At 38.4% G+C, this 25,643-nt stretch overlaps 1 protein-coding gene across 1 annotated transcript in view; it reads right to left on the bottom strand.

The window, feature by feature from the left end:
- Window positions 1–25,643, bottom strand: part of sema3bl (sema domain, immunoglobulin domain (Ig), short basic domain, secreted, (semaphorin) 3bl) — a 60,957-nt gene that overhangs the window by 19,530 nt on the left and 15,784 nt on the right. The window contains exons 2-4 of the mRNA XM_072366655.1: window positions 19,294–19,454; window positions 12,780–12,839; window positions 3,471–3,590 (exon numbers count right to left, since the gene is read on the bottom strand). Coding sequence (XP_072222756.1) covers window positions 3,471–3,590; window positions 12,780–12,839; window positions 19,294–19,454 — 341 coding nt within the window. The remainder of the gene's footprint in view (window positions 1–3,470; window positions 3,591–12,779; window positions 12,840–19,293; window positions 19,455–25,643) is intronic.

Here is a 25,643-nt window from a genome sequence, read left to right as displayed (position 1 = left end):
ATTTCTGTTCATTAAAAATTGTGAAACTGATCAAAATTCTAGCATTTTAAGTCTTTAAATGTCCATTTTCTCCATCGTGTCCTATCACCTTTTGGTCGGTGGATGTATCTGTTTTGTCTTTGTGTGCATCGGTGTTCTGATAAACACTCATTTCTATATATTTGTGTCTCAATGTATATGTCTTTCATCATGTTTGTGTGTGTTTCTGTCTGTGTTCCCGCATATTTATATGTCCAAATTGGTGTCATTTGTTTTGTTTGACTGTGTGTGTGTGTGGTCTTGTCCCCTTTGTGTCGTCACAGTATCAAGATGGTTTATTTTCACATCTATGACGCTGCTCAGGCACTAGCGTCAGTCACCACGGGGACGCCGCTTTATGTCAGAGTAAGAGTGTGGGTTTGTGGGTGAGAGAGACAGAAGTAGGCAAAACACAGACTAAAGAAACACAGTGTGGGCTTATATGTTGAGAGGGATAAAGAGGAATACCATATGATGACAATTAAGTGAAACATTGGTTTTATAAAAAATAATTTTTGAAATAAATATCTGTTCACTAAACTAGCCCATAATGTCAGTTTTTGACAGGCCAAATGAAATTCAGCTTCATTACACAACAGTTAGAAAATGCTGTTTGTGGCTTCAAACTGCTGTCTGTTCCCAATGACCTCCCAGATATATCAAAACCACTGACATCCCCTTCACACGAGGGTGTGTCTAGTGGTTAGTGGACTAGAATATTGTCGCATGCATTTACAAAGGATGAAATATTGTTAGGATTACCTAATGCTAAAGAACAACAACCGCAAGTCCAATCGAAATGTATTCTGACAAAACATTGTTTGAAGATGAGCCTGTTTCTTCACTTAAAGCCAGCTGTTTTGAAATGAACCAAACCCAGAGTTCGCACAAGTTCTCATAGATTTTGTCAAACTCCTCTGTGACATTTCAACAACAGTATAACAACCTGACTTCGAAAGAGGCAAGCAGGGTGGTGTCTGAGAGATAGAATATGTGTACATCTACCCCTAACAGAGATGAAACACCTAGAACGTCAAAGGTCATCCCACCCAGAGTCCAGTCCAAGGCCTCCGAGCCTCGGTTCCTTGGAGAGGTCACACAAACAGACCTGATGTGTGTTCTCCACCAGTTAACGATTGTTTAAATAAATGAACAGGCTCCCTTTAGTGTTGTCCTGTCACACAGACATTCTGACTACCTGAGAGGATGTGCTTATGGTCTGAATAATTGTTGCAAACACATTCACCTGCAATGCGTTTGCAGCTGAAGAGCAGCTGGTACCTCAAGATCAGTCAGGCAACATTTTGACACAAACAGCTAACACAACCTGTTTGAGTCATGTCACACACACTTCGGCACACACAGATACTCACACAAACCCAACCTTCTAACAGAGACACAGACACAAACATACAGTATGGACAAAATAAAGCAAATGCAGCAGTAATTATGATATATTACAGATGCACTACATTCATAAAAAAAAAAACCTTAGTAGCATCAGTAGCATCACAGTTTCTACATTTTAGCCTATAAGGTCAAACTATTATTTATTCAGAAACATGGCTGAGCATTATACTAAAGGATAATCTGAGTAGTCCCACTTCTGCATACAGACATTTGGTGAAATATACCACAAAGTATAAAACCATAAATCATACTTTAAATGCTACATATGCTTGATATCAGTTGTTGCCAAAAAAGTTCAAGTGCTTTCCTACATGATTCAACGGCAACAACTGATGCAGGTGACCTACTTTTTGTAGCATGTCAGCTCTATCCTAAAAGGCAGTGACACTTTTTAAGAATTGTAGACTTAGTTTTGCATCAAGAGTTTTTTTAAGCAGTTTTTTTAATGATGTGCCATGAAACCCACAGTCCAAAAAACACAATGACAATGACCTCAAGGAGAGCAAACACTGTACTGAGCACCAAAATCAATATGGAAAATGAGAAATGCTGTAATGGACTTTACTTGTGCACACAACCCACTACACATTCTCTAAAAGATTGGCACACACCCACTGCACTCATTTCCCCTACACATCTCTTTGCCAACATCTAGCGTTTCCTTTTCCCAATGCAAATTTTGACCCCCTCCCACTGAGCGGGGCATGGCTGCACACTGGGCAACTTTCTGGAAAACTGCCTTGAAACAGAAAGCTACGAGTTTGTCTTAATGGCCCCATTCATTGGTTCTTGTTCTTTAAATGGGTCCAAGAGTGAGACACTGCAGAGAGTCCCACTGAGGTGAGTGGTGGTGAAAAAGAGCCAGCCTGTGCAGCTGAAAAGATGTATAGAGATCCTCATAGCATGGCTGAGTACTGCTAAAGAAAAACTCACAGCAGAGCTGCCTATAGTGAACCTCGCGATCTGTACTCATATTCCAGTCAAATTATACAGTGTTTTTATAAAAAAGGATACTTTTACATGCTACATTTGTTCAATCAGCATCAAGTCTCCTCAACCGGACCATTGCCTCCTCATACCAGCATATCCTCTCATATATAGTCTTCCTGTTGGGTAATGATACTTTAATCTTTGTATTCATCAATAATTCAGGGTAGAATGATGTGTACTAGTTCACACTGAACTATCCATTATTATCCCACGACATTAAATACAGCCATATTGTTCAAGTTGGTCCCAACTTTTTTGAGACATGTTGCTGCCGTCAATTTTATAAATAGCTTGTATTTTTCACGAAAAAGCAAACATTTGATGTGTTTCCTTTCTGTTGTCAATAAAATATGGGTTTCTAACCTCTTCATTTCATTGCATTTTGTTTTGATTTACATTTTACACAGCATCCCAACTTTTTGGGAATTAGGATGGTACAACAAAAGTCAATAGGCTGCTGATTGCTGGAAAACTCAATTCAGTGGCAGCCTTTGGTAACCCAGCATCAAATGCAAACTAAATTATTTGGGGTATTCAACAAACACAGACGAGCTTGCACACAGTCCTCCAAAAGGTGTGTAAGTCTTATGCTGATTGGTTGAAAGAGTACAGTCTGTAGTACGTTTGAGTACTGAATAGCTCCTTGTCCTCCACCACTGTATGCTTTAATTGGCCAGCTGTGTGCACATGACAAGTCTTTTTTATATTCTATATTTCATATTTTATATATAAATTAAAATTTTAAATTTCTAACATTAAAAGGCACACTCCAAACTGAGCAGTGGCTGCAGTGCCTGAGAAAATCACTTATTCTTTAGGTAGAGAAAGTAAAGCTAAGCATGCATATTCTAATGTTTCTTGCACAACTCTGACAGCTCTCCCCCAGTTTTTTTCTGAAAAACACTAACTGATTGCAAAAAGTATTTGCATCTGTGGTTTTGTGAATAACTGATGTTTTGAGACAATTGTCTTACCAAAATTCAGGCCCTCAGAGTTCTGTGTGGGAGCCCCATAACACGAAAACACACAGCCCAGCTTCACTCTCTGCTTACCTCTCCTCTGTGCCCCACATAGATGAAGGCACACATGGGCTGGAAGGCACCGGTGCCACAGGCCAACAGGTGGGTGCGGTTGTAGGGCTGCAGGAGACGAACAAAGTTGGCACACTCCATCTGCAAGCACATATAAACATATATTAACATTTTTCTTCAGTATTACTACCATAAGTTTTAGGGGTCTTGATTTCTTGATTTTTGTATTGACAGATACAAAAAAAGTCAACGCAGCATCCATTAAATGTTTAAGTTAACAGAAAACTTCTGCCCATGTGCAGGATGAATCACTCGCTATTGCACACACAAACACATGCACATAATATTGGAGAGCCAATGAATAAATTGAAACATACTAACTTTCATCCAAATGCTGATAAGTTGATTTTCATGCTATTGAAGGGAACCAAAATGATTCTTAGCAAGGTTTATTGAACCCACATGTTCTAATGAGGGCCAAGAAAATATTTTTATCAGATGAAATGTGATAGCTCCCCTAGCACTACTCATATCTCTGAGATTTGGATGTCAGTCATCAGTGGCATGCTAATGGTAAATAACAATCTCCAACACGCCCTGAGCTTAAAGAAACTTCAGAAACACCAAGAATGCTTGTGTTCCAGGGCATGCAGCAGACAGTTTCAAGCTTTTGACTTCAAGTGTTAGTCTTGTGAAAATGACAAAGCTATAGTAATAGTCTTAATCCTACCCTGACAACAATAAATCTAAATTTATTGTCAAGCTATTTTGATGAAAAAGAAAGAAACATTAAATATAGCAGAGGAACGACAGGCCAAACAAAGATAGAAGCTGCCACTGCTTCAAAATGTACCTGAGATCTAAAGTAGGTAAAAAATAGATTGAGGACACGTGTAAAACATTCCACACAGAAGCACCGATGACTAACAAGAATAAGAACAATACAAGTTGTGTCTAAGGAAAAAAGTATCATGACATTTGTACACTACAGAAATCCAGAGGAAGCAGGGCTGCACGACTACTTCCTTTTTCCTTTTTGTAACAACACTAGCTTACAGAATTTGTTTCTGGCCACAAGAAAGGGATCAGCCAGATGTCATTCCAAGAAGCTAACCAGGTCAATCTCATATAAGTATAATTACCATATAGTGTGTGGTCCAAGTTCCTCATGTTGTGAGGACCTAAATCTGTTTACATAATATACATAGCAGGGGGAAGCAAATCGTCGTAACATAAATCATTCAAATTTAGGCTGAAGACTTGTTTAAGGTTAAGACATGGTTATTATTAGGTGAGTAGTGGTAATTCTCTCGAGAATGAATGTAAATCAGTGTACTGTCATCTGTATTTCTACACAAGTACGTACATTTATGAGAAAATAATGAATGAGATAAACTAAATTTGATCTCAGAGCATTGTTGCGTTTCTTTGCCTTACATTACTTCAAAGTGTTGTCTGTCTGCATCCTGATTCCCACATGTGCACAAGAACGAGTCTTGTTGTTTTGACAAGTGGATGTGTCTAGTAAAGCTATCACTTTGTGTGTGGCCCCCCGTCCCTTTAAAAGTTGCTCTTAGACCCTCAGCCATTGTTGATCATTTCTTCGAGTGCTTTGGCAACACTGCAGACCTGATATAAACCAAGAAACTGTACCCCGAGACACAGTTGACATCATAATGTTCCTCTTCTCAGCATGTACCAAACAAAACCAGGCCAATGATTCAAAGAGACATAAATACTAAGACAATAATTGATCAATTTGATTTACTTTGTGTTCTAAAATATACAAGGTCTAACTCAAGGTATTGACTCATAAGGTGTTAAAATCTGCCTCTCCTCCATTTCCGTTCTGCCACTCAGGGAGTTGTCTTGAGGATCTGTGCGGCCTGGGAGACCAAAGAGTGGAATGAAATATGGAAATATGTCTCTGCTCTCCCAGCCTGGGGTTTTGGGTTTAACAATTCTGTGTGGTCTTTCTGAGATTAAGTGGCAGCAAAGGGAGTGGTGTTTAACAGAAAATGAAGGGGTGTGATTACTAAAACACGGGGAGATCTCAGGGAGTATAGCCTTTGAGCCAGAATTGAAAATCCCAGCATAAATAGCCAAGGTCAGGGCAAGCTGGTGAAAACAAAAGCTTCCAATGTTCCTTTTAGTAATCTTTGATTGTTGAGAGAATATTTGCCGACCACAAATATTCTACAGTAATCTGTACACAGTTAAAACATTTGACATCTTTCTTGGAGTACATACTACACAATGTAGCTTTTTAAACACAGTATTAGTACTTCTTCTGAGGCACATGAATCATTATCATAAACAAACAGGCACACTGCCAAGACCTCTGACAGCCTGTCTTTGCCTTTACAATTCACAACACTATGAGTGAGTTCCCTTTGAATGTGGTGATTTATCTGGAGCATACAACAGGAAGACATTGTGCTTCCAGTAACAGCTCAAGAGTTCAATAGCAGGTAAACATACAACAGCAAAGTCACTTCCCACAAGAGTCAAACAAGTGTAGCCTGCTACTGGTTAAGAAATCACATCAGGTCTGGCATGTGTAAGTTTTACTCTGACTTCTCATATTTCAATAACAAATCTTCTAACCTCTCTAAAATTGATTTTTCCTGTCATTTCTAAGTGAACTGGGCAAAAGGAAACAGCGATAAGCAAAAGCAGTTAGTTAATCACAGACTTCATATAGTTTTAATTATGGTTTGATTTTCAGCTCTATTGCTTAAGAAAATGTTGGGATTTCTACAGACCACAAATTCATAATATCTTAGGGTTTCTAAATGAAAAAAGGGCTCAGAATCATGCCAATGCTTTAATGAAGTGGTTATATAAGGCTACATTTTAAGCCAAACCACAACCTTTTCCTTACTCTAACCCAGTTGTTTTTTTATGTAATCAGAAACCACATTTTGGTACAAAAACAAACTAAACAATACAGTAAGAAGAAGGCTAAGAGAAAAATAAAATCTTCCAACCTGTAAATCTTCCCAGTTTAAGAATTTCTTTGTTCCCTTTTCCCATGAAGATATTCTCCCTTAATGTGTGGGTCTTTGTAACGTTTTGGTATTATTTTGTCATTCTTATTCCTCTGCTTTCTGCTTTAAGGTTCATCTTGGGTTTCCATTTTGTTTAATGTCCAATGTACTTGTTTAATTTCCTCAGTCTGTTCCTGGGGTTGTCTCAGTCCATGCACACCTGGATTCAGTTAGCCCACTGCCACACAAGGCCTTTATTTGTCATTAGTTCCCTCTGAGTAAATGTTTCTTTTGTTCCGTGCCAGGGTCATCATTCTATTCTGTGTCGCGACTCCGTCCACATTTAGTTTATTTCTATCAGGTTCATGCAAAGTATTTTTCTGTTTTCTTAGACACCTGCTTAGCAGCACCTTAAGTTTACTTTACAGTTTAATAAAGTAAATGCGTTCTTCCTCTGGAGGCTCGACTGCTTTTGAGTCTGCTTTTTTTCTTTTTTTCTTTTGTACAATCCCATTAAATATGTGATTAAGCATGATGATGCTGTTGCATGTGTGCTACATGATACAGGGTCTTTGAGCTTAAGGTATTCCTATGGGACAATTAAATATGTCTTATCTCATCTTACGAAAGAGTGGACTCAAGCCCAGGTCATCCTGTAGATGAGTCTATGACTTATTCGACCAGCCCACTGTCAGCCTTCTAATGTGAACATCATAGATCAATGTTTCTCAATTCCGGTCCTCGGGACCCACTGCCTGCATGTTTTCGATGTTTCCCTCCACCACCACACCTGATTCAAATGATACCAAATGCAGTGGCCAGATAAGGAGCCATTCATTTGAGGGAAACATCAACAACATGCAGGGCAGTGGGTCATGAGGACACTGTACATAGATAATGTACTTTATGACTTTGCTGTATCTGTAAAACATAGCAAAGATCAGTATATCATGACATCTATGCTAAAAATCTCCTCGCACACAATAGTGGGCTCAGACTTTTAATTAAACTAATTTTTAGCTTGTTGAAATATGTATGGCAACTTTTTTATTTTGGTGACTGGGTTGTGATTTATTTACAAAAAGTATTTAAATTTGGCTGATCAAAACTTAACTTCTTGGTCACATTGTTTCCTGTACTTTACAGCTATTTGGTGGATTTTTTAGGTGTTTTCAGCTGTAACCAACCCTTCATTTTACCCCTTAGAAAGGCACCATTGTGAATAGCCTGTGTGAGTGACATAAGTCAACTTTTACAAGAAAGGAATAGTTCCTAGTGTGTCTGCATTAGCAACAGCATGTGGACTACATAGTTCCTCTACCTAACTGTGCGTCAAAAGAATCATCGCTTCCAAACATTTCTTTGCAATGTTAAGATGATAAGTCACCTTATATTTCTCTGTCCCTGCCAAGCTGACACCAATGAGGAGCTAGGTAACAACTACAGGCTAAATTAGAGTAAAAATACATACTTTTAACTAGAAGTCTCCATACTAAGGTTTTTTAATTGTTGTAAGGTCACCTCTACTGTGTGCTCAGAGTCACTGCCATCATAAGGCTTAACTTTATGCACAATGAAGTTTGAGACACCAGGATGGGACACAGAAAGCCTGAGTCACCAGTGCTCAGAGGAATTTATGCATGTGGTCCCTAGCCACAATCAACAATGTCCTTGGAGTGCAGTGGTACAGTTAATGTGGAACTAAAAGCAATGGAGGCTGCCTCAGTCAAACGTGTTTAATGATGGCTGACATGGGTAAAGAGAGGCAGGTTTGGACACTGTGGTTTCCAGTATAAACAGCAATGTTCAATAGATAAATTTCTGATTCTGTAATACTAACAGGAATACGCACACACACACACACACACACACAACATGAAAGCAGTTCAAAGCTGGACAGCTAAATGAACTGGTCTATTTGGTCTCTGCAGCTGTTTGATCTTCAAATAAGTTTTCTTGATGGATTTCCAGACAGTACTGATGATATTCAGTCATGGTAAGGAACTCCTGCCAAACAGAATGAGAGGATTTTTCCTAATATCCACCATTTTAGTAAAGAAAACCACAAACGCTGGCAGACACAAGAAATGCACGAAACATTTACCAAAATTGTAGCATATTTTTCTGATTAATATTTTAAAAAGCAGTGAAAACTCATATAGAGGAGCTGCTGCTAAGTCAAATCCAGAGATCAATGTTTCACCATCACCCCTGCCTTAAAATTAATAATTGTTCAAGACAGATTTACAGTCTCAGCTTGGAAACATTGACATTTGGCATCCGCTTTTAATAGCACTGAAATGGCATTAGAAATTCTGGAACTGCTTCATTCAGTTAGTTCAGCACAGTCAACAACCAAGATGTTTATCCATCCATATACAGTACAAATTTAATCGGCCTTGAAGGGATTACCTCTAATTTAACACAAATGTCCAAATGGTGGTTAAATATGACAGAGCGGCTGGAAAGTGGTGTGGTGGCAAACACTGCGTCCTCACACCAAGCCGGGTTGAATCTCTGGGCCTTTCTGTGTAGAGTTCTTTCTGGATAATCTGGCTTACTTCCACAATGCTAAAAAATGTTTGGTTAATTCTACACTGACTCTAGAAGTGAGTGTGCATGCTTGTTTGTTTCGCATGTCTTTGTGTTGGCCCTGCGAACTCTGCCTCTGACCCGAAGGTAACTCAAATAGACTCCAACCCCCCTGTGACGCTGACTAGAATTAATTGTGTCTAAAGAAGATCATAAATAAAATATAAAAAATTTCCAAAGCCTGCCTTGACATTGTGAGGTCGTAATTTCAGTTACTGATGCTGACATGATAAACAAATGAAATCTCCTAATATAGGGATGTTGACTTAAAGCCAGAATTTTTTTTCCACTGGTCTTTTAATATCTTGCTGAAATTAGATGAGACTGAAATTAAGCAGAACCTTTGAAAGTGAGACTTTCATTAGATTCATTTTTGGACATCTCTTAATTACAGTCAAACTGTAATTTACAGACCCATATTTTGTTGATTTTTTTTTTTTTTTCGGTGCACAATATTACAATATGAAGTGTCAAAAATTAGCACAGTCTCACCCATAATGTGGAATAGCAAAATTGGTCCGGAGCTCAGAATGTTGTAATTTCAGTTCCAATCATTACATTTTCTATATTTTCCTTTCCAAATTGTTACAGTACAGTTTATATCATGCAACACTGTGTCAAAAGTGAACAAATGTAAGAACTATAATTTTCAGAAATGCTTTAAAGGAAATGGGAGGATGCGGAAGGTGGTGTTATGCCATCGATTGTCACACCATTACATTTTGGACATTTGGACAAATGTCCTCATTACAAATTTTCTGGTGAGACTGGGACAAAAAGTCTTATCACAGGCAGGGATGTCATAAGCTGATCTGATTACCAAGCGAGTTGCTAACAGAACATGTAAACAAATGAAGCAGAAAAATGTGTTAACAGCCAGAGCAAGACAGTGCATGTTTGGCTGAAGTCACTAAATGCCTTCCTTCTGCCTGGTATTTATTTGTCTGAACTGTGATTAATGATCATGGCGGTCATGAGGTTGTGACTCTGGGAGGAAACTCTAGCAGTGAAAACATGTTGAAGGTGGTAGACACTTGTCAGCAGAAGGTTGTGAAACACATAGACAAAGAGATAAAAGAAAAGAGATTAAAAACGATATGCCTGTTTTCATTATAATGTATGTACATATTTAAGAGAGCCAAGTAGAACTGAGAAAGGCAAGATGCATGTTTGCACACAAACCTTACTTTTGCCATTAAAGGCAAGTCATTCTTAGTTTAGAAGTCTCTGTCTGTCTCTTTTATGAAACTCCATATGTTTCATTGCATCACCAAGTACACAAACACACACACACTCTCATACAGAAAAGTAAAAATAAACAATGTTAAAAACTTTAATCTTTCACCCTTCTGTTTGTGTCTGTGTTAAACAGACCAGCACAGCAAACATATGAGATGTAACCCATGTGGCCGTGTGTATGTCAGTACAAAGTATAGCAGTAATCCATGTGACAATAAGAAGTCACACGAAACAGGATCCGTGAAGGAATGCCAAAAGATGTCTGTGCAACTTAACAAAAGCTGACAAACATCTCAATCTATTCAACGCAAACACACACTCTTTATGGCTCTTTTGGTACAAGTAAGTTAAGGTTACACATAAGCAAAGACCTCACTAAAAATGCATTGTGCCTCCTCCACTCCGGTGCAGACAGTAGAACAGCACACACACACACACACACACACACGAGAAAAACTGTGTGAGCTCTGTGAGCAGCACATAGGAAACACTTAATAAAACTGATATAAGACACCCCTGACACACCTGCCACTTCAAAAACATAGAACATACACATACACACACACACACAGAAACACACAAAGTCTAACTTGTTCCAGATGGAAGTGGCTGTCAGGATTCTTGCTGTGATCACAAGAAGGTACGAAAATTACAATGCTTATAACAGTGTGTATTCACTGAATCAGTACAGCAACAGCATTCATGTATTCTAAGCAAAGCTAAAGCCGCTCAGAGATTCTCTTCCAACTGGGATAAAATTAAATAAAATGTCCCACATCAAGGAAAAGAAAGCTTTTATTTTCTCTTCCCCTTAATCTATTACCTGATCCTGCTTAATCATAGTGTCTCAACGAAGAACAAATGCAGAGAAGAATACCAGTAAAAGTTTAGATACAGAAATGTGACTCCTGAATCTGACTTGAAGGGTGACCAGGAGGAGGAATGTCGAATGGAACTGAAGTAGCACAAACATCACTCATGTGGTGACATGAACAAATTAAAGGGCATTTTTTTCCACTAATTTTAATTAAGTTGGAGTTACTCTCAATTTCTGGGGATTGGAAAGAAAAAGCTTTTGGACAAAACAAAGTACCAGTGTAGACTAATGTACATTCTACACCGGATTAAAGAGAAATCCTGTATGCTCACGTTGCTCTCACTCACAGTAGTGCCACTGAAACCACCACTAAACCCCCTGCATACTCAGAACACAACCTGGTTTAGGTACAGTTTATACCCGACGGAGGGGACGGAATAATCCACACACAAAGACTGCTTCATAAGCATCTGATGTTGAACAAACTCTAGGTCCTTCCTGTTCTTTTTCTAATTCTTTGTTTCCAAACCTACAGGAGCACATACAATCAAACACCCTCCCCTTTAAATAACTTCAGTTGTTCAGTTGCAATGATCATCTGAAACATTGGTCTTTACCTGCAGCTCCGCTATAAATGTTGTAAACTTAATTAACAACAAAACTGACCACTGGACCTTGTTTAGGATGTGAAGAAGTAGATATAAAAGAGCTACTTAATGTAGGGCAGTGTAAGCAGTACAACACAACACAGCACTAAGGTGTTACAATATCCCATTCATTGCATACACAGTACTGCCAGACGAACCTTCTGCTCTTCTCTTCATAAGTAGGGACTGTTATTACACTGCCAAGTGTGAGTGGATGTCTTTCATTACCATTTTCAAACTGCATAAAATGCCTTTCAGTAAAGTCAGCAGAAAAGGACTGGGAGATAAAGGAAAGACACAGGTAGAGTGAGAGGTAGAAATCAGCTGGTGAGCTATCAAAATCTTTCACCAGGTTGACAAGCTGTTGTCATAGAGAGAATGCTTCCAATGGAAACATTTTACTGGCAAGTAGAGAGCTGTTCAGCTGCTTAGCTCAGCACAGACCCTTCACTTACAAAACTGTTGCATTGTTTTTGGCAACATCATACAGTAAGAGTTGAAGGTTCTGCAGGCACAAAGATCAATTTGGTATAGGAAAAGAGCATGTTGGCATGCAAGAAAATCCAATCAAAATTCTGCAGGCAGACAGGAAGTAGGCAACATTGCTGGTTACAAAGTAGATGTAGAAAACAGGGCGAGCAAGTTGGCAGGCAGGTGATCTCTGAAAAATGGTAATATGAGGGCAGTTACAGGATAGCTGAGGCAAGACAGGACAGGAAAACGTCCAGAAACAGAGAAAATGGAAACTGGAAACTAGTGAGTGTCACTGGGTGTGTTCATATGAACTGCAATGGAAAGTTTATAAGCAAGGAGAGCAGAAGCAGAATGAATGGCACAACACAAGTGAGCACAAAGCGATTAGATCTAGGTGGAGTTGACAAAATTTGAGACCCTGACAAATCTGTGATCAGTGCATATTTTTCAACTCACTGTCAAGCAATATAAATGCTTGACCTTATTCAGTTTTCCATGAACTAAACTATCCTCAATCATCTTTCAGAAGTAATATGTGAAAACAGGCACGACTAAACAGTCAAATGCTTACCTGTTCCTTCCCTTTCTGAATGCAGTCTTCTCTGTTACCAGGTAACGGGGGCCAGTAGATCTGTGAAGGAAGAAGAAAGGGAAAAAAGAGGGAACAGAGAAAGAAAAAGAAAAGGAGTGTCTGTTGATTAATGACATCATAATTGTGAAATTATGCAAACAGTCAACTTATTCTGCCACGCTAAAATGTAATTGCTTTGGGGGAGCCACGCAAGTTTTGTGGGATGCAATCAAAACATTACAATCAGCCCTGGTGTCATTAAATGTGAATTATTCTCAAGAAAAATTAAAGTTTTTCGGAAATTAGAACCAAATTGAGCAAAGCAGATCGTCAAACCTATGATGCAACAACGGCTGAGCAAGGAGCAGCCAAAGACGGAACTTTTGGCCGGCAAATCTGAAACCTTGTTTGAAACAAGACAGATGTATTACTCCAATCTTAACTCCAGAGGCCTTCGCCAATGAACATATTCTCACTCACTGAGTTTTTGAATATGGCAGTAAAAGACAGTTCTTTTGTGGTTCTCACAGATGACATTATCTTCATGCAAAGACAAAGTTTTAATGAGAGAAAACTTAGTGTTCAAAAGTGAACAACCATAATTCCCACAATAATTAATATAAATTAAGTCATTTTTTCTCATCTTTTGCATGTGTTTTTGTTTTTCCTACATTGAAATTTCATCCTGCTGTCGGGTCAACATGTTTTACATAGTAAAGCGATCGATGACCTAAAATTCTCATCTTTTTTGTGCCAAAAAATGAAAATAGGATTAACCTTTATAGTACCATTTCAAGTGACCATATAAGCCTGAGGGTTTTCAAATCAAGTTCTCACAGTGGAGATCCCGCATTGTCTGATCAGGAGAGCCTTAAAGTCTTCCTCGTATTCGAACATTTCATGAGAATTAAAAATGGACCAGAGACAATGGAACTATTTTTCACACTGCTCTCTGTGTTTATGACATGAAATTAAACTGTCTTTGAAGAGGAACGCCTGAATTAATCTCTGTTGGACTTCAATGACGTAGGTAAAAGTGTTGTTTCGTGCAGACTACCTAAGACAGTAAGTCTTTGTCTGGTCTAAAAGGAAACTGCCTTTGTTTTGGCTGACCAACCAGGAGAAAAGCAACCAGGGGAAATCAAATTATGCTGACTAACATTACTTTGACTCATTGTACGTATGGACTGTATATGCATGTAGCTGCAATAATATTAAAGAGAGAGTATGAATCAGAAGCAGTAAAGTGCCTTGTTGGCTTAAAAACTGAGCCACATTATCCTCTTGAACTTATCACATGTACTTCATGTCAGCAGTAAAACTGTATGAGAGATTGTATCTCCTCTGTCATAAATCTGGAGTCAAAACACTCTGCCCTGTGGACTGTAAGTCAGAATGACTGAAAACTGGCCTCCACAATTACAAATCTGAGTCATTTCAGCTTAAACTCCTATATGCATATAATATGTGACACTGAAAGCAAGACACTACCTTAAACTTTAACTCATTCAGACCTAAGGCTGTGTTTAGAATGGCCTTCTAAATCCTGAGGGCTTTCTGGGAAACTTCTTATGTCACAGCGTCTACAGAAACTACAAATAATAAAATAATTTGAAATAATAACCATTGGAGAGTTCAAACCCTCAACTTTTATTCAACTGATTTTGCCATCAGGTTAAACAATATGAAAAAGTGTGTCTTGATGTGATGAGCGTGTCGCTCCAGGCTTGAAAGATAAAACAGCACATATATTGCTCAAGGTCATACTTGGTTATTAGTGGTGTATAAAGACATGAAATCTGAATCCTATGAATCGGAAATGGTAATTTTTCTTAACCGTGAAATAAAATACAGTTTATTGTAGTGATATAAAGCATACACACACAAACACACACAGAGGGAAAAAAAACCTGAACTCTTGACAACAGTGTATTGTACTTTGAAATCACTAAGGTAATAAAAGCACTAAATATGTAGCACATTTAGTGTTGAATGGGTGATCTTTGCAGGCATATTTTGGTAACTAGACCAGCTCTTGCAGTCTTTGTTTACCTAAGTTAGCAACCGTTTCTCTTGGATACCACTTTTGTATCCAACCAACTGAAAAAAATCAATACATTTTGAAGTGAAACATTATAGTAACCAGATTTTATTTTCTTTCAGTGCGTGAGGATGCTTTGCAGTACTGGCCTTCCGGCTCAAAAGCTTCCTGGGAGTCTGGTACAGTTCAAATGGTGCTTTTTTTCATGTCAAAAGGTTGCCTCAGTGTGCAGTTAGGATGCATTTGGGGAAAGAGTTTTGCAAAAGAGAAACATAATTTTGACAGTGTATCATAGATAATTTAATGTCTCTTGAATGTTTAATTTTCAGGCTAATAAACATGTTAATCAAAGATTTAATAAAAAGGCTAGAGGCTCAATGAAAAAACTGTATGATTTCAGTGGAAAAGTTTTTCATATGCTGTCAGTTTGCTCACACAGAAGACAGAAATTACGAACACAACATTAATAAAGTACAGGATCAAAGAAAGAGCATGAACGATCATTTAGACAAACAGGATGAAGCACCGCTTGTAGAGTTGCTCGACCTTCAGAGCATCATTTGGCTTGTCTAACACTTGACATGATTTTGTCAGTAAGCTGACTTCCAAAAGTTTAGATTAATGAGAAACAACAAAATGTTTCCTGAAATGAATTCTAAAACTAAAACTTGGATGAGGTAGGTTGGATCTCTGAGGCAATTTCTTTGGCATGATCCTGCCTCATATTATTGTGTGTGAGACAAAAAGCCGGCCTCTCACCAAACTCTGATTTGGCATGCCTGACTGGTACTGATACACTGTGAAATCAGCCCTGCCCTCAATCTGACTGGCAATGATCTGTTTTGTTGTTTTGCAACATTCAGTCTAGTGTCTCAGTTTGCAAGCTTTAGACTATCTAATTTAATGACTTTGAGTCTACCTCAAAAAAGGTCTGTTTAATTTAGTCTTCACCCTAAGACATAATACACAATGGAAATTTCTTTAATATTTTAAATCCATTTTATAGCATATGCTGTGTATTCATTTTATTCATTTTACAAACAAGCACAGACTGTCCTTTAACTTCAAACTGGAACTTTAAACTGCATCTGTAGCTAAACGAGACCTTCTATAGGAACAGCTGATCCAGAAACAGTACTTGAGACAATCAGCCAAGATCAATGAAGATACAGTAATCATCAAATAGAGTATGAAATAGATGAAATCCTTCACTATACTTTGAACTTTTAGGCCAAAAACCAAGAGCCAGATACATATCTGTGTGTAGTTTCATGACAGCTGTGTGTAAGTACAAAGGCAGATAAGGTATATATGCATAATTTTTACAGATTTATAAAGCTTAGTGTATGTATGGTTTCTTTTATAAACCTTGGTCATTGAAAAACTATATGCATGTGCACATCGCCTGCCAGAGGTTTGACAGTCTCTGTTTGCACAATGAATATCAAAAATTCTTGTATTTTTGAGGTCACCCTATGTACACTGAAATATGCCATGAGGATGAAACATGGGCAGGTTTTCTTAATTTAATCACTGAACTGAAACAATGTAAAACTCTTACAGCTCACTCAAGAAACATGAAAAACAAAAGAAAAGTGGACCCAAAGAGAAACATTAAACTTCAACACACACTCAGCCTTTATCAACACTCCACTTCTAACGCCGTATTCTTTTCAGGCCAGAGGGATTACTCTGGAGTTAAGCAATGCTAAGTAAGCTGGGCTAGATGCCATCTCCAGAATCACCAAAGCAGCACACCTCACTCGATTCAATGAACGTAACCAAACACTGGAGAAAGTAAAGCAGTTGTCTGAATGTGCTGAAACATATGAAACGTCTGTGATAGCCAATCACATTTTCAGGCTAAAAAGCAAGACTGAACAGTTCACATAGAAAAGCCAAAGGTAGGATATCAAATACCAATCAAATGTGTTTATCTTTCAGCACGGACAAAATGGAACTTTTTTTTTTTTTTTACATCAGATGAAATATCTGCAATGAACTGGATCAGCAGTTTGTTTTAATTTTTCAGAGTAATTATCATCAAGGGAATTTCGATACCTTGAATAAGAGGGGTGGAAACAGTTCTGAGTGGAAACAGGCTGCATGGTCTGAGTTAATGCCATCTGACTTTTGTTAAACTAATTCCTGCTGTTGGTAATTACATTTATTTCCCATAACAACATTGCTGCTCAGGTATTGAGTGGAAAGGTTGATAAACTAGGTTTAAATATCAGATACAAAAGCAGAGTTTGAGCTGGAGGACCACAGCTTAGTGTTACAGATTAAAGTCTCGCTGCGTCAGCATAGTTATTAAACTTCACTCTTTGAAATAATTGAATAGAAATAGCAGAAAACTTCAACCTCAGGCGTATACTTTCCAAAAATTCTGAAAATTTCAAAATGCAAATTACCTCAAATTTCACAAAATGATGCAGGGATCAGCTGAAATGGTGGTTGTCATAGCAATATTAACATTTCTTAGACAAATAACCCACCATGTGAAGACAAACACTGTTTGAATTATCTTGTGTTTTTTTTCCTCTGTTTGTTTCTGGAGATGTTTTATTAGCAGATGTGTGTCCTTTAATAAACTTTTCTTTCCTGAGCTGACAAAGCTGCTTCTGACAGACATATGGTGTGTTATAATTCCCAACAAGTCAACAAGCATTATGTGTGACCGTAATAAGAGACATATCACAGTGACAGGAAGCTGAGAGTTCTAAGGGAGAAGTAAGAGGTGGACATCTGTTGTTTTTGTGTACTTGAATTCTCCATTCGCACATGCACTCTGTGTCATCACAGCCTCTTTCACCCGTCACAAGTAGCCACACTTTAACTGCACACAATGCAGATCTTACTAAAGTGTTGGAGCATGCTGGGGCTTTTAGTTTTAGACTGTTATTTTTGTTCTGCACAATCCAGGAAACACACGTTGGTGAAATGAAATGTTGTTTCAATGTGAACGAATTTCCTTGATGACAAAATTTTCCAACAAAAACACATTGAAAGCTCTCAAGATAATTCTCCCTAACTCCACAAATCATACCAAAGCTCATCAGGGTCTGCTGTTCCACAGGATGAATTAAACAAATTATTGATTTAGTTCTAATAGGAGATATAAATCTCTCCTTTGCTTTTAAAACGCCATATCAAGGCTTCTTGAATTAAGCTGAGGCATCGCTGCTCTCTCTCGGGTCAAAAAGACATGAATACATCACCCTTTTGCTTGCCTCTCTGCTCGAACTTCCTGTTGATTTTTATATTGATTTTACAATCTGATTATTCACCTTCAAAGCCTGATATGGCCTTGCCTCCATATACATGTCAGACTTACTGACCTGATGTGTTCCCTCCCAAACATTCAGATTCACAGATTCTACCCTGCTAACTGTTCCCAGGTTACAGGTTTTGGCAAAGGAACATTGGGTATTTTCCATTAGAGCCCAAACGCTGTGAAACTCTTTGCCTACTGAATTCAGGCACATCATGTCTGTTACTACATTAAAGTTCGACCATACAACTTTACTCCCTGAGAAAGCCTTTGGCAATGTCTGATATATTTATCCCTCATTTTATCATCATATTCTTGGGTACATCCATCTAATACACTAATCTACACATATTACACATTTATGCACAGTTTTGCATGAATGTATTATGGCAATAGCCATTAATTACATTCCTTACAGTATTTTACAGTAAACAAAATTGCCGTATTTACTGCAGTGTGAAGAATGATTACACTATGAAATCATAATGACATTTTAAAATAATTTCTTGCTCGTCTTTCTTCTTGTTTGTCTGACTGCTTGAGAGGAAATCTGGATCGTACTGTAAAGTAATTCGCCTTTCATGTCTCTCTGTTTTTGCTGTAACAGCGTTACTACTGTGTTTAACAGGCCTCAATGATAAAGCAAGTACATGTGCAGATTAAAAGCAAAGCTCTGTGCTTGACTGATTTATGAGTATCTGCACTTTTACAGGTGTTCCTACATCAGGAAGGGTACACATGTTCTGGCAAAGGAAGCGAGACATAAAATTTGACAGAAGTTTAGATTAGAAGGTCCCTGTTCATAAAGCAAGAACTGGTGGTGCAGACAGATATACTGCATGTCATTTTTTTGACTGAGCTACAAATCTATCCCCCAAAAATGTGTGATATGGATCTTTTCTTACATTGTTTTATACTTTCATAATATGTATACATATTTTAACCATTTCTTTCGTGGGCAGTTGTATAAAGTGACAGATGTCATTCATCCTCCACATTTTTGCCTGATTTATAATAAAGAATGTTTAAACAGATGTTCTACTCAGGAAGAATTCTAAGGGGAAAAAAAGGAAGAAAAAACCCAGCATATTTTAAGTCATGTAGACAAATTGATAAATACTGTAAATACTTTCCTATCCATAATCATATTAGAGCTCTAGATCTAATAACAAATTGTTGCCTGTGTTCAGAAACCTCACCTCTTTGGATTCACTGCTGACAGGACCCAGCATGAGAGAATATAAAATGTCTTTCCCTCCCAGGAAGAGCCGGTCACGGTACTCATCCAGAAAGACGGTGCTAAGAGAGAGCTGGCCATGATGACCGCTGAAGATGGATGACCTGTTGGTGGACAGCAGGTCTGCAGAGAGAGAGAGAGAGAGAGAGGAGAGGGGGATGAGCTCCGGCGACCAAAAACATTTCTTTAACCATTGCCCCAGTTCTGTTAATGTGCATGTTGACTCAGTGAGGATATACTCTTTCCATAACATTTCATGAGATTCAACATCCTCTAATGCTGTTGATCCACTCTTCGGCACACTAATTTGTACCAAGTTGTTCTGAAGAAACATGAACACATCCATCATTTTGAGTTTACATGATGCATCTTAATTCTGAGGTTAATGGGTTAAGTAACTCACTCTTAGTCTTCAGCCTTTTGTAATGTAACAAATTTTAAATTGTCTCCTTTGTCTGATGACAATCAAACCTGTCACATGAGATGGAAGTCATCCATAGAAACAGTTTGCAAAAGGGCATTTTAAGAAAATAGACAAATAAATAAGGAGTTAGGTCATTAGATAAAGCATCTTTCACTCAAGATCAGGGCAAACTTTAACAGATAAGGTGAACCAAGTAGTACCACACCAAACCAGTCAGTACCATTACTGGAGGCTGACTGATCTTAATTTTTGGTTTTGGGACATAATTTGATATCTTGGAGCCCCACAATGTGGACCAGATTATGATACTGTGATTTCCATGGGAAACCTTTGCAAGGTCGATAACCCTGTGGGAATACAGATGTGACAGTCACTACAAAAAAGAGAATTATTCTATTAATCAAACCAAAACCAAAGTTAAACATGCATGAAAGCATGTTAGTCAAATCAAATTCTGACTAAACTGAAGCTCTGAAAGCCAGACTAACACAACCAGTGCTGTTGGAGGTCGAATAACTCCTGCTTGTACATACTCAATTCCACTCAAATGAGCCGAGATGCTCCTCACATGCTCCACAATTCCAACTTTTTACATCTTCTTTTAGAAAAAGTCAGCTGGAAGTGTTGAATTCTCAATAAAATTGCACCCATTCACATATTTTTGTGCTTTGTTTGTCAGGCAGCTAGACGCATCAGAAAATGTGACTGAAAATCAGCCCATTAAGACTACGTGTCAACTTGCAGTCATTTAAAAAATTCCCAGCGTGCCACTTTGCTTGAATAAAATTCTGATCTTATAACCACAGCATCATCTGACAAAATCTCCAGTCAAGAAACACGTCTCTCCAGTGAATTCAGCTTTACTCATTGAACTCCCACTGATAATGTTAGTTCACACAGTCCAAAGCATCGCAGCATCGGACATATTTCAGTCAATAATTATGCAATTTTGCTCCTGCGTATGTATACTCGGTGTTGTGGTTAAATGGCCAGGTCAAACTGTAACTGTGGCTCAACCCAACACACTCTTCCAATAATATTTACAGCAGCGGTCAACACTGTCTTGGTATGTCTGTTTAAATTCTAATTGAAAGTAAGAAAAATGGGCAATAATTCATTAAAAATATCAAGATAACTAATCCACAGCAATCTGGCAGCAGCTTCAAAGTCAAAAGGTTGATGCGACGGCTCTGCAGGAGTGGTAGTGATTGGGTTGAATTGAAGTTCAACTAGACGCAGGGTGTCTCCTCTCAGTCCTTAACACATACACACACAAACACAGGCATGCACACAATAGAGTATAAGCCTAGCCACAAGCCCACTGCATCTCAGTCTCTTAAAACTTAAACGTCACTCAAACATGTTTCAAATCTGACTCTCCTACTTCTTTGTCCAGTTTCATCTTCTTTATCACATAGTTTCTCTCCCTTTCTGTCAAGGTAAAGCGATCAGGAGAGAAGTGTGAGTGTGAGAGAAGACATCCTTGGAATGCCAAATTCCTGGCTGAGGAGCTGTGGTGCTGAATCGGCTTTCTGCCCATCTCTCATCATTCATTCGTCACACTTTTTGCCACTCAACCCAATATACACAGGCTAAAATGCAGAAACAAACACACACACATGGTGAGAAAAGGGCTTGAGTCACTCACCACTGAGGAAGGGTACTGACAGAGAAGTACAAGGGCCCCACGACACCTTGTCCATCAATGGGGCCTAGCAGACATTCACACACATTTGATCTGTTTTTATTAGAGATTTATTTTTCTCACACTCATAAACTCCCTTACAGGCAAGTAAGGATTATTCTCAGTCATTTGCTTGCTTTAGATCACTTAATTTATTGTAGTGGTGACCTCTCTAGAACTACCTCTCAACCAAAGTCATCATAGAGAGACTCCAGCCCACAGCAACAATCTTCAATCTTCAGGGCAAAGCAGGTAGAGCTGATGGATAGATCAATAGTTTGTTGTTTAACTTTTAAAAGTAAAATTAACTATCACAAACTTCCAGTTTTTTTGGTTTGGAGAAGTTAAAGGCACACACTGGTGCTTTTGAAGGAATAATTTCAATTATTATTTCTAAATCAATTTTTTGTAAATACATTATTTTGATTGTGAAAAGCACACTCTTTCATCAGACAGACACAACCTTAAGGAACACTAATTCAAATGTAAAAATGCTCATCCCGCATCATCTTCATTACCAGTGCAGAAGAAACTGCTGCAATGTTGTAAAAAAAACCTTTTAACGATTCAAAACTTTATCATCTTTTATTCCGTTACATTTTCTTCTCAGCTGGCAAATTAAAATCAGAATGAAATGTTTGTTTGCTTGTTGGTTTTGTCTCTGCTTGTCTGTTTTCAGGTGCTCCTGGTGGCTCTAAGGCTGGACTCCACACAGAGGCCATGGATTGTCTTCTCTTTTATTTTTACAGGTGTAGCAGCTGGTTGTCTGATTTTTCATTGTTTTCTCTTATTGTTTCTTTCTATTTCTGTTCCGTTTAGTTTTCTTTGCTCTTCCTCTTTCCCTATCCCCCGGTCTGGTTCGGCACTATTACGTAAAATATTGTAACAAAAATAAATAAATAAGCAGTTCATGGACATCAAGGGGAGCTTTACATTCATAAAGCTTCCCTTGGCAAAGCAAATCTGTTTGGCATAAATGGTATTCAGATTACAATTCTGCTGCCATAATGCTGGACAAAAAAAAATATAACTGGTGAAACTGTCTTCTGCTGAGGCCTGCCAATGTTGAAGACTAATAAATATCGATACAAAGAAATCCTCCTTAGACAGAATTGAGAGGAACAGTTGTGTAGGAAAGATTTTGACTCTAAAACAATGAAGAGGTTGATAAAATGGGGAGGTAACAGGGATAAGAGAGGGAGTAAGACAAAGTTGGAGAACAAAAGATAAAGTTGGAATAGTAGATGAGTAATGCAACATTCAGCAGCTGGAAAGAATAAGAAAATAATGTGTGGGAAATGCAGGGAAGGCTAGTGGGTGCAATAATGATTTCTGATGGATTTGTTGGACTTGACAGGGTAAGTAAAAAAATATGATGGAAAACCCTAAAGAGGAGCACCTGTAGTCCATGCAGATACACACTGACCGTGGAAGGTTTTCTGGCTGACAAAGCATCAGGGGAGCAAAATAGCAGTACTTTGTAGCTCAAACCATGTTAATCATTATTTTTCAAAAATGGTAAGAATATTACCAGATCCTCAAATTATTCCTGACCATGGATTTTGAATATGACCAAAAGCAATGGCATGGCTGATTATTCACAAGTGGAATTGAAAATCACAGTGTTTACAAAAAGGAACATTGCTGTGCATACAAATCCTAAAATGGATCTAATTCTGTTGTTTGTGGTCATATTCGGGGGGTAAATTGTTATGACACAAGAGTGGAAATTTGCATTTTTGGGAGGTGGGGGGTGTTAATGTGGGCTAACCAGCATTTGGAGTAAGCCTCAAGAGGCCATTTCAAGAGTTTCAAATTTTGGCACTTCTGCTTTGGCTTCATGTTATAACCCCATGGTTTTCTGCTTGATTGGGCCAAAAGTCATGGCAGGAAGAAGAAATCAGTAATTCTATTATATTGCTTATCAGCATAACATACAGAGACCTCACATCTTCAGCCAACTGTTAGTCTCCACAAGCTTAACTCTGTCCAAGCAGCTCTGAGCCCTGAGATGACCTCCATTCCGAGAGAGACTGTGGCAAACTTACAAGCGTCATAAGGATGTGGTTAAGGGAGGACCAAAGCGCAGACAGCAGGCAGGAGATTAGAACAGATGATACTTTAATGAGAGTTACAAAACAAAGACGCTGCAGAGCAGGAAATCCAAAATGGCTCGAACAAACATCCAACGTTACTGAGAACAACAACCCAAGCCGGGGTAAACAGGCAGAATACAAGGATGTAAAACAGGGCTATGAAACACAAGAGGTATATATACACACTGAGGTGAACAATCAAAAACAATAAGTAATCAGCAAGTGAGACCTGGTGTGAAACTACAGCAGGAAGCCAAACTCAACAAACTTCACTGGGAAAAAAACACAAACAAACCAGAACAGAAAGTAAAACTAACTAAGACTAAACATAGAAATTCAAAAGGCGATACATAACAAAACCTATTGACCTTCACAACAAGAGCGTGTGGCTCAGTGAGTATACTTGTAGAGTGAGCCTTTAACAGATAATGTTGGAGTTGGGATGAGATCTAATGTTCACAACACACCTCTTTGTTCTGATAACAAAGATTGGGAAGAATGGTTACTGTTTGGTTATTGTAGGGCATCATTCTGAAATGCTTGTGTGTCCCTTCTATTCAAAAATGAAGATGAAAAACATTTAAAAGTGAGCAAGTAAAAAAGTAGCTTATCCCTTATGAAGTCCTCAACAACTCTCAAAAAATATGAGGTATCTGTTTGCTTAGTAGTTAATACACAACCAAATAAACTGCTATTTCCTCTTTATGATTAGACAGTATGCCAAATCCCAAAATAACCACAAAGTACTTACAAACAGATTTTTTCACACTTATATTGAACTCTGACTGCATTCGGAATGTATATATATTATCTGCCTGTTGTTCTCATGATTCTTGGTAGCAATATTACGCATTACAGCTAGTGTGAGCCTTAAAAGTGCTCTAAATCATAAAATCTAAATGTGTTGCTAATCCCCTTCCTCTGTAACACTGGACATATCAACATGACCATATTACATGTATACATTTTTAAACTGTTTTCCCATCCTATGGTTTGCATAGGTTCAGTGAGGCTACTAAAGATTCCGCTCATAATTCCACCAGACATACAACTGTATGTTTCTTCAAGCGTCTCTTCACCAAAGACACACACATGATCATTTTTTTAAAAGTAGCCACATGAAGTTGCAAAGAACAGATGAGACAGGCAGGAGGCCAGACATGAGGAAGTATACAGAATCCAGTCCATTTTTTTAAACTCAAACTTCCTATGCAGGCCCCTGATACTAAATATCATTCCTAAATGAGCAAATTCAGTGGCAACAGTCTTTAGGATTTGATCAAAGGCAAGAAGTAAAAAAAGACCAAAGAGCTCCTTCTAACTGGTCTCCCAGTCTGTGCTGTCATACCTCTGTAGATGGTCCAAAATACAACGGTGTGTCTGGTCTTCAATCATCCTAAAAGAGCACATGTCATCCCTCTGTTCGTCGAGCTCCACTGGCTACCCTTAGCCTCCCACATCAAATTCAAGTCACTGATGTTAGCCTACAAAGTGCTTAACTGAACGCTCCCATCTACTTGAATGCTCTCGGAAAGGCTTACATCACGACTGGTCGTGAAAAGATTGTCGTCTAGCAGTGCCTACAGAAGATTCTGGCAGGGAAAGCATTTTGCATCTAAAACAGCCCCCACTGTTGTATGAAGCCACGTGGAGAATGGAACAAAACAGCGTTGCAGTGAAGACCGCAGACCGCCGTCTGGTTTGTCTCTAGGGTCAAACCTCTTTGCTCCAGATAAACAACCGTCGCTGTCACTTCAGTCAGTAGAAGGCTTCATTATTTGAGCTTTAATGTTGGGATGAAGTTTTGTCCAAAGTTACACCAAAGGGACGCATGAGGTAACTTTTTTGTTGCATTATCCATAAAGTTGATTTTGACAAATCATTTGCTCACTATGTTAGCCACAGCAATGTGTAGGTTCCAGTTTCCTGTAATTTCATCCATAAATTGGGATGTTATTCATCTAATCCCCCTGCAAAGCTAAAGTTTTATAATCTTCTTTTTATTGCAGAATTTGTTCCTTTGAGTTTGCTCTGTCACATATACAAACCCGCTAAGACCCATAAGCAGATCCCTGCATGATGTCTCTTTCTCTCCCTTTCAGCCTTCA

The sequence above is a fragment of the Leuresthes tenuis genome, unplaced genomic scaffold (assembly GCF_036924035.1).
Source record: "Leuresthes tenuis unplaced genomic scaffold, fLeuTen1.0.hap1 SCAF_16, whole genome shotgun sequence".
NCBI lineage: Eukaryota > Metazoa > Chordata > Actinopteri > Atheriniformes > Atherinopsidae > Leuresthes > Leuresthes tenuis.
The sequence above is the reverse complement of the archived record's forward strand: the minus strand, read 5'-3'. Positions and strand labels throughout refer to the sequence as shown.